Below are 9,099 nucleotides of genomic sequence, written 5' to 3'. Positions count from 1 at the left end.
TCCAGGTTGGGCTAATCCCTGAACTGATTAGTCAGAAGTGGGATGACACTACTGTGGGGCTATCAGGGGTGTGGATGGATGTTTGGAGGGGCAGGGATGTGTTTCCCATAAGAGAGGGTGGTCTTGTGATCCTTGATAAGAGCTTTATGACAGACTGCCCCAATGCGAGAGCCTGGTTCAGTTCCAACCGGGCTACCCCCCAAATTCACAACAATATCTACATGTAGATGGAGAATGAACCAAATCACATATACTGCATATGTAAATATTTGTTTATGTTGTTCAAACATCATCAATACTGTAGTCAGTTTATCAAATAAGGGGGTCATCTTGGGATCCTTGATAAGAGCAGACTGACCCAAGGCCAGAGCCTGGTTCAGTTCCAACCTGGCTACCTCCCAAAATCACAACAATATCTACATGTAGATGGAGTATGAACCAAATCACATATTTTAGGTTGCATGTAAATCCCTTTTTGAAACGTCATCATACCTACACCGTCACCACTGGGATCCAATGACAATTCGACTGGAGTGCTCAGGTATTTTAGTAGTGTGCAAGCGCACAAAGTGCAGCGCAGACCCAGTCTACATTCCTGTGTTGGCGGTGACCATTGTCGACGGAGCTGTAGCAAAACTTTTTGTGCCTTTTACTGTATTCATTTTCAAACCCTTTTTTACGCGCCTTCAATCATCCGAATCTTGACAGGAGGAAATGGTATGCCCGCACTATACATAACTATTTAATTTGTATCTTTTTGCATTGAAATTCTAAATGGGGTTAGTGCATTTCCCCCAATTTTCAGTGTTATTATTAATAAATGTATTGTTCATGCAGTCTGAAAATGTGGACCACTCGACTATTTCAGATGTTTCATTTGAAAAAAGTTGTTATTGCCTTATGCATATAGCCTCGGCCGTGCGTAGGGCCCTACCCCTATCCATTGAATGTATTCATTAGTATGAAAGTTGATACTTTGTTACTACGTTCTTACAACAATGTAATACATAAGACAGTGAGTAGCCTATAGTATGAAGATAGGCAGAAACTGCTTCTCCAATAGAAATTCCCAATCACACTTGAAGGCGATGTCATGGCGACTTCGGCAAGCTAAACTCATGCGCAGAAATATGTCATGTCAAACGGTCGTCTCGCACCGATCTGCGCATGTGCGGACCGCACTCCTTCGATATGTAGTTGATTTTTAGGAAAATGTAAACGTGTGACTTTCACGATGTTGGACCAATAACATGTTCAACTACTTAAGACATTGTCTCGAATCTAGCTTGTGCCTTTAGATTTTTTGAAAATTAAGAAATAGGGAATTTTTTTTCACCTCTCTCTCATTGACTTCTCAACCCCTGGCCTGGTCTGCTTTGTTTTTTTTTTTATTTCACCTTTATTTAACCAGGTAGGCTAGTTGAGAACAAGTTCTCATTTGCAACTGCGACCTGGCCAAGATAAAGCGTAGCAATTCGACACATACAACAACACAGAGTTACACATGGAATAAACTAAACATACAGTCAATAATACAGTAGAACAAAAGAAAACAAAAAGTATATATACAGTGAGTGCAAATGAGGTAAGTTAAGGAAATAAATAGGCCATGGTGGCGAAGTAATTACAATATAGCAATTAAACACTGAAATGGTAGATCGGCATGCGTTCGCGGAAGTCTTGCGCTGTTGCGCCTCTGGATTGAGAAACTGTGGTAATACTGTATGCGTGGGAATGTATACTGTCTGTGTCTGAAAGAGTGGAATCAAATGAATCTGTTGAGCCTGTGTGAGGAAGCGGAAAGTGGTATCGTGTGGGCAAAGATGGTGGACAAATGAAGATAGTTCACTCAGGCCTTTTACCATTTAAAAAAAGAGTCAGTTCCGGTCTACTTTACTGGGTGTCCTAAAGACACCAATGCAATAGCAGCTGAGTCTGGTCTACTTAGTTCATTGATCCACAACAACAAAAAACAGCGAGTTGTCTTCCGTCTCTGGTAGGCGGCAGACGCAGCAGATTGAGTCACTTGCTTGACAAACTTTCATGAGGTTTTCAACTTTCAAATGATAAATACATCTGTTAAAATATTAGCTTACTATACCTGTATTTAGGCAGGAGTCTAGGAATGTAATGTACTGTGGTACAGTAACTTCCAATATCAGTTGTGTACATCAACGAAACATGTAGTCTAGTACATAGCCTATGGGCCTATGCATGATACCTTGTGCTTTTTAAAGAATCAGCCATTAAAAAAATATAACAAGCATGCCAAGCCTCTTTCACGTCATCATACAATAAGTTACTTTGTATTCCTGATTTAGGAGTAATATTTGTCTTTGTGACTTATTTTATCATGCATATTACACAGCATTTTAGTTTTACATTTGTCCAGATGCCATTTCCTTTTCAAATGTCAGTTTATTACCACCTTCTGAGAACCTAGAATTCCCTCCCCCTGAGATCCAGTGCCAAGACTACGAATCTGGACCTGCTGAAACATGTGTCTGGCAGTTTGCCTAAAATATATTCTTTAAACACTTAGGTACAGTTTCCCAGAGTCAGATTAGGCCTAGTTCTGGACAAAAAAGTTCTGGACAAAAAAAAAGCACCCTGATTTCAAGTCCAGGACTAGGGTTAATCTGTGTCTGGGAAACTGTCTATCAAAGGAATAAATCATTTTCATTTGACCAGATTTAAGTTCAGGATCTTTGGGGATCATTATTTAGAGTTGACATAGTTACTTTAAATTTGGAGCTACCATATTGCTCTCTACTTTTGGCATTATCTTTAAATACTTGAACCACTTGGTAATGTATTTCTTGATTTTTTTCTATATCCGGTTTTGCTTTTCTATCAACTTTTAATTCGGCCTCTTCAGTTGACTGTGCTTACTGAGGTGTAAACAACCAGCCAAAGCAGAAAAGATAACATACACAAATGTTGTTATTAGTAAATCCTAGATGTCAGCATAGTTGAATTCATTGTGTGTTAATATAGTCCGATTTACAGTATCTGTGTATCAGATGGGCTTTGCTGTTGATGTATTTTCCACTTCAGCCAGATGGTTTGAGGAACAGGAAGTAGTCATGCTGTCGTTTTTTTGCCAACAGAGAGAGTGTATCTCCATCCACGTGGGCCAGGCGGGAGTTCAGACTGGCAATGCATGCTGGGAACTCTTCTGCTTGGAACACGGTGTGGGGCCAGACGGGGTGTTCAATGAAGAGGACCAGGGGCCTAATTCACGGACTGACCCCTTCAACACCTTTTTTAACACAGGAAGTTCTGGCCGCCATGTTCCCAGGGCCATATTTGTGGACCTGGAGCCAACAGTGGTCGGTAAGCAATTTCATTTGTAACATTTTGTTTCTCTCCACCCATCATTCATGTTTGTGTGTGTGATTGCACATGTGTAGTGTAAATGCATATCCATCCTCATGGGCCAGGCAGGAGTGCTAATTGGGAATGCATGCGGGACCTGTGCTGGATGGAGCATGGTATCCAAGAAACAAGACCATTGGTGGTGGCGGTGATGACTCCTTTTACACTTTCTTCAATGAGCGTGGCTCAGGAAAGCTTGTACAAAGGGCTGTATTTGTGGACCTAGCCAGATGTAATTGGTAAGTGGTGGTGTAGAATATTGATACAAAGAAGAAGAGATGGTAAAATAATTAAATGTTGAATAAATTAGGGGTTTATTAGTGATACACATCCCAAACTTTCACAACAATAACAACTGGGCCAACAACAAAACGATGAATGAATAAAGAAAGCCCACACACAGCATATGCTGCTCCAAAGTACACACAAGTAGCCCTTGCCAAGTAATAATGAATCAAATTGCAAGGTTACTTCTAATGAACTGCAGTATGTCTGTTAAGTAGTGTGCATTAATCAAAACACTAACACTACTGTAGCAGTTCTATAAGTGTTACTACTGCACATTAATAAATACAAAAAAATCTGATTGTTCAAATTGTGAATCTACATTACACTGTGGGTGGATGTAAGTACAGCTTTATAGGCTACATAATATCAATGCACAGGACTGCCAACCAAGAGCAAATCAACAATTAATTGATACTACTATGGTAATTTAGGTGACATTTCCAGTTGATGTCCTATATTTGTTGATGAGTGATTGTTTTCCCTGCAGATGAGGTCAGGACGGGAATGTACAGGCAGCTCTACCATCCTGAGCAGCTCATCTCTGGAAAGGAGGATGCAGCCAATAACTACGCCCGTGGACACTACACCGTGGGTAAGGAGATCATTGACGGGGTTCTGGAGCGTGTCCGTAAAATGGTAAGTATCACATTAAGACCAGATCTTGGTCATACAGTCAAAGGAAGGATTTGAGTCATAATGTAGTAATAATATAGGCTAAGGCCAATATATATGTGCATCACTGGTGTTGGTCAATTGTTTTTCTCCCTAGACTGACCAGTGCACAGGGCTACAAGGATTCCTCATCTTCCACAGCTTCGGAGGAGGCACTGGCTCTGGTTTCACCTCTCTGCTGATGGAGCGCCTGTCTGTTGACTACGGTAAGAAGTCCAAGCTGGAGTTTGCCATCTACCCAGCTCCCCAAGTGTCCACAGCTGTGGTAGAGCCATATAATTCCATTCTGACCACCCACACCACCCTGGATCACTCTGACTGTGCCTTCATGGTGGACAATGAGGCCATCTACGACATCTGTCGCCGCAACCTTGATGTTGAGCGCCCATCCTACACCAACCTCAACAGATTGATCGGTCAGATCGTTTCCTCCATCACTGCCTCCCTACGCTTTGATGGTGCCTTGAATGTTGACCTCACAGAGTTCCAGACCAATTTAGTCCCATTCCCCCGCATTCATTTCCCTCTGGTCACCTACGCGCCCATTATCTCCGCTGAGAAGGCCTACCATGAGCAGCTGACCATCTCTGAGATCACCACTGCCTGCTTCGAGCCAGCCAATCAGATGGTCAAGTGTGACCCTCGCCATGGCATGTACATAGCCTGCTGTATGCTGTACCGTGGCGATGTGGTGCCCAAAGATGTGAACGCTGCCATTCAAAATATCAAGACCAAACGTTCCATCCAGTTTGTGGATTGGTGCCCCACCGGTTTCAAGGTAAGTAACATGATTGCCTCCTGTATATGGTTTATATTGCGATTTGAGATAAACACCATATTTCTTTTGCGGCCTAAGGGGTCATTTGTTTATTTTATTTCTATCTCACCAGGTTGGGATCAACTATCAGCCCCCGACTACCGTACCTGGAGGTGATCTAGCTAAAGTCCAGAGGGCTGTGTGCATGCTGAGCAACACCACTGCCATTGCTGAAGCCTGGGCCCGTTTGGACCACAAGTTTGACCTCATGTATGCCAAACGTGCCTTTGTGCACTGGTATGTAGGTGAGGGCATGGAGGAGGGAGAGTTCTCTGAGGCCAGAGAAGACATGGCTTGCCTGGAGAAGGATTATGAAGAGCTGGGCAGAACAAGCACAGAATCTGATGATGATGAAGCGAGTGAGGAATATTAAGAACCAAATAACCATGATGTCCAATCTGTCTATTAAAAATGTCATATTCTGTCTTTGTATTCTTTCTTGTAACAATATATTGTTGTATCTGCCTGCCCTGAACAAAAACATCTGACGTTGTATAAACAGCCAGATGCACTTTTTTTGTGGTTTTTTAACACCTTGTTAATCGGTATGTTTCAAAGTGCCATGTTTTGCAATTGCAATAGTTTTCAGCTTCTGAATAAAATCCGTCTTGAGTACAACATTGCAAAATATATTTTTTGTTTGGCCCTAGCATGTTACAGCTAGGGCCAAACTCAACCAGGAGTAGATTGGAGAACCTTACCCACGTTCTGTTGTCATGTTCTGTTTCAGTAATAATGCATGGAGGATTTATATTTAGGTTACTAACAGTATATTATGAGTCTATAGATGTATAAATATTTTATAATTATGTAATAACCAGTTGTAACCCATTGCTGGTTGCATTCAGTGAGCTGATTACTGTTGCTACTGGGCTATGGTCTCTGGATCATTATTGTGGAGCGCGTCGATGTAATTTGCGACTAGCCTCAAACTGTGTTACATATTAAAACTCATCAATGCTCGCCCCCTGCAAAGCAGATACATCCAATCAAAATACTCCCATCGGGGCTATTTAAAGAACAAGATCCGGCAGCGGTGAAGGTGTCACCTGAAAATATCCCTCCGCAATAATAAACAGTAGCCAGTGAGGATACAATGAAAAGCATTTTCAAGAATGAATTCTCTGAAATCAAATTTTACCAATCAAAATGGTGCACAATTACGTATATTCAACTTGTCAATAAGACGATGTTTTGTTAGACGAACAATATTTGACACTATAATGAAGATGCTGGTTTGGATGTAGCATAGGCTTCAAATGCACTGTGTGCTACAGTACTTCACGGAGCACATCAGTCGGGTGCATTCAATCTTGTGATTTAATAATAGGCCTCTACATAGCCTATATATGTTTCATTACAATTTAGTTTTTAAAAAATGGATTAGAGTCTGTCTGACTAAAGAAAATAGTAATTTATGCGTAGTTTATACTCTATCTTTTCCAACATAATTCTGTGTAAATTACACTAAATTCAACACGACAATGGTGTGTCAAAACAAACGGGTATTTGTATATTTACATATTCATGTATGTGATTAACAATTGAAATATTTAGGAATAATTTTAGAAATATATTGGTGAAATCGACAATAATCACAATCCATGTAATAAAAGCCTATAATTTATCTTGATTTACGATGTTTAACATGCAGTACGATTGATGTCTAAAGTCAGAGAATGAGTTTGCAAACATAAGAGGTTTTAGAAAAATTATATGGTATCTACTTTTTTAGGCGGACGTAGTCACTGCCTTAGAACATTCGTTTCACTGTGTGTGTATGTGTGTTTGGCTGAGCTGCCTCGTATTGTTGATCCCGATTGACTTCGAGATACCCTGACATTGGAAATTAGAAGGATATACCTCCGGACAGACCATAAGATAGGTGACACACCGTTGTGACTAGGATACCTGTGTTGTCTGAGCTCTAAGATTGGATCAAGACCATGACCCAGCCTCGGCCGGACGAGTTCAAGCCGCCTCAGGAGTGCCCAGTCTTCGAACCAAGCTGGGAGGAATTTGCCGATCCCTTTGCTTATATAAATAAGATTCGTCCAATTGCGGAAAAAACGGGTATTTGTAAGGTCCGCCCGCCTCCGGTAAGTGTGGTCGAGCTGCTGAATGGTTTAACAGATTATTTAAAACCGTTTTAACAAAACTGACAACCACAAACACGGGGGGTTAAAGGGACCTTTTCAACATGGCGGATGAAGGTTCTGCTGATTCTTTTGTATCATTAATGTTTATATAGCTTGCCAACTACATAATCAAGCTAGTTTGAATAGCTAACGTTAGCTACCTGACCAACTGAATTGACGTTAGTGGCATTGTGTAACTGCAGCAGGCAACGTTAATGAAAATAGCTTGCTAACGTAACCTGCTAAGACAATGTTGACTGCTTCTTCAATCACTGAAATCGTCGTGCTAGCTAATTGAGCTAGCTAGCTAACGTTAGCTGACTAACAAATCGTGAGATTATCCTTTCGTTAACGACTGATGTTAAACTAGCTAGTGCGATGACCGACCGTGAAGTCTGTCAGTTCAGTGTAAAACGACAAATCAGCCAACGTTAGTAGTAACAGCTAACGTTAACTAGTTAACGTTACTTAAAACAAACAGCATTCAATAAACAAAAAAGCTAGCTATGTCAATTGAATTTACGTGGAGACTTACAGCTGGGCCGCTTGCTACCAAGACTGATGAGCGTAGTTTTGTCATCAGGCGAGAAAACAATACATACGAATACACCATTTGTCTTTGGCAGAAGATACCGACCCTACCGTTATGCTTGTTTACACTGGGCTGCATTGGGATCTGAACGCAATCATGGCTACATTAATACACTGTGGAGCCAGCATGAAATATGGGTCGGAAAACTTAGCTCAATGCAGGGATGGGATATGCCACTGTACTCCAAATTGTACCTATAAACACACTGCCCCATTGAGAAGATTGAAATACTGTTTTCTCCCCCCAGAAAACTGCCCTTTTTGTTTTCATGCTAGATAACAGCAGCCATTATGGAATGGCATACGGAGTTGATTGGCTGACATTGCCATTCCAGAATGGCTAGCTAGCATGCGATGAGGATGAAAAGAGTAGTTTTCTGAGAGAACTATAAGTATTTCAATCTTCCAGTCGATGTATCGGTGTGGATAAAGGTATAATTTGGAGTACAGTGGCATATCCCATCCCTGCATTGAGGTACATTTTCTGACCCATACCTCATGCTGCCTCCACGGTGTCTTCATTTAACCCCAGTGCAGCTCTATGTAAACAAGCTTAACATTAGGGTCGGTATCTTCAGGAAACTTTTGTCTTTAATTGATTAGCTTGGTAGATTACAAAATAATAGGCAACCTTTTGACATTGTCGGACCATAGTCACTGGTAGGGTTTCAACATTTCTGTGAACTTTCAATACATTTCCAGGTTTTTCAGAAATCCTGGTTACTGATTAAGAATTTTTCCAACCAGGAGTTTGTGAAAACCAGGGAATTTATTGAAAGTGCCTAGAATTTTGCAACCCTAGTCACTGGTAATGCCAAAGAGCTGTAACTTTACAGAGATGGGTAATGTTGGTTGATTAGTTACTATGAATGATGTTTTTAATGTAATTCAGACAAACTTCTAACTTCCCACAACTAAGGATCACCTGTATTTATTAGTCTCCAGTTTGGTGTAGCCTAAACTTATTTATAACTGTGACCTTTTTGGAAACTGAAATAAAAAGCCCCCCTGAACCCAAAAAGATGGAATCCATAAATGAATAATAGGCATCAGTCAAATAACATATATTATTAGATAGGAGTTTATTAGTCACATGCACAGGATTGCAGATGTAATCCTAGGGTACACTGAAATTCTTATGCGCCGAGCTCCAACAGTACAGTAAAAAAAAAAAGAAGAGACAAGTATTGGTTATAACTATCCATCAATATCGGG

The 9,099-nt window shown here is 40.9% G+C and overlaps 2 protein-coding genes across 5 annotated transcripts in view; both read left to right on the top strand.

Moving 5' to 3' along the window:
- The first annotated feature begins 530 nt into the window (after positions 1 to 530).
- On the top strand, positions 531 to 5,773 carry LOC115102399 (tubulin alpha-8 chain-like). 3 transcript variants are annotated; one of them, XM_029622314.2, is made up of 5 exons: positions 531 to 717; positions 3,111 to 3,336; positions 4,154 to 4,302; positions 4,436 to 5,116; positions 5,229 to 5,773. In XM_029622314.2, exons 1-5 carry the CDS (start codon positions 715 to 717, stop codon positions 5,526 to 5,528), a joined length of 1,359 nt encoding a protein of 452 aa, XP_029478174.2. In that variant the 5' UTR covers positions 531 to 714; the 3' UTR covers positions 5,529 to 5,773. The 3 variants fall into 3 exon arrangements, with proteins under 3 accessions (XP_029478174.2, XP_029478176.1, XP_029478177.1); XM_029622316.2 differs by lacking the exon at positions 531 to 717 and adding an exon at positions 3,444 to 3,617 and having other exon boundaries at positions 3,248 to 3,336; XM_029622317.2 differs by lacking the exon at positions 531 to 717 and adding an exon at positions 3,448 to 3,617 and having other exon boundaries at positions 3,315 to 3,336.
- Positions 5,774 to 6,921: 1,148 nt separating this feature from the next.
- Positions 6,922 to 9,099, top strand: part of LOC115102398 (lysine-specific demethylase 5B-B-like) — a 34,286-nt gene continuing 32,108 nt past the window's right edge. For both annotated transcript variants that reach the window (XM_029622313.2, XM_029622312.2), the window contains exon 1: positions 6,922 to 7,254. In XM_029622313.2, coding sequence (XP_029478173.2) covers positions 7,102 to 7,254 — 153 coding nt within the window. In that variant the 5' untranslated portion in view covers positions 6,922 to 7,101. The remainder of the gene's footprint in view (positions 7,255 to 9,099) is intronic.

The sequence above is a fragment of the Oncorhynchus nerka genome, linkage group LG20 (genome assembly GCF_034236695.1).
Source record: "Oncorhynchus nerka isolate Pitt River linkage group LG20, Oner_Uvic_2.0, whole genome shotgun sequence".
Classification (NCBI taxonomy): Eukaryota; Metazoa; Chordata; class Actinopteri; order Salmoniformes; family Salmonidae; genus Oncorhynchus; species Oncorhynchus nerka.
This window is presented reverse-complemented; position numbering and strand designations above follow the sequence as displayed.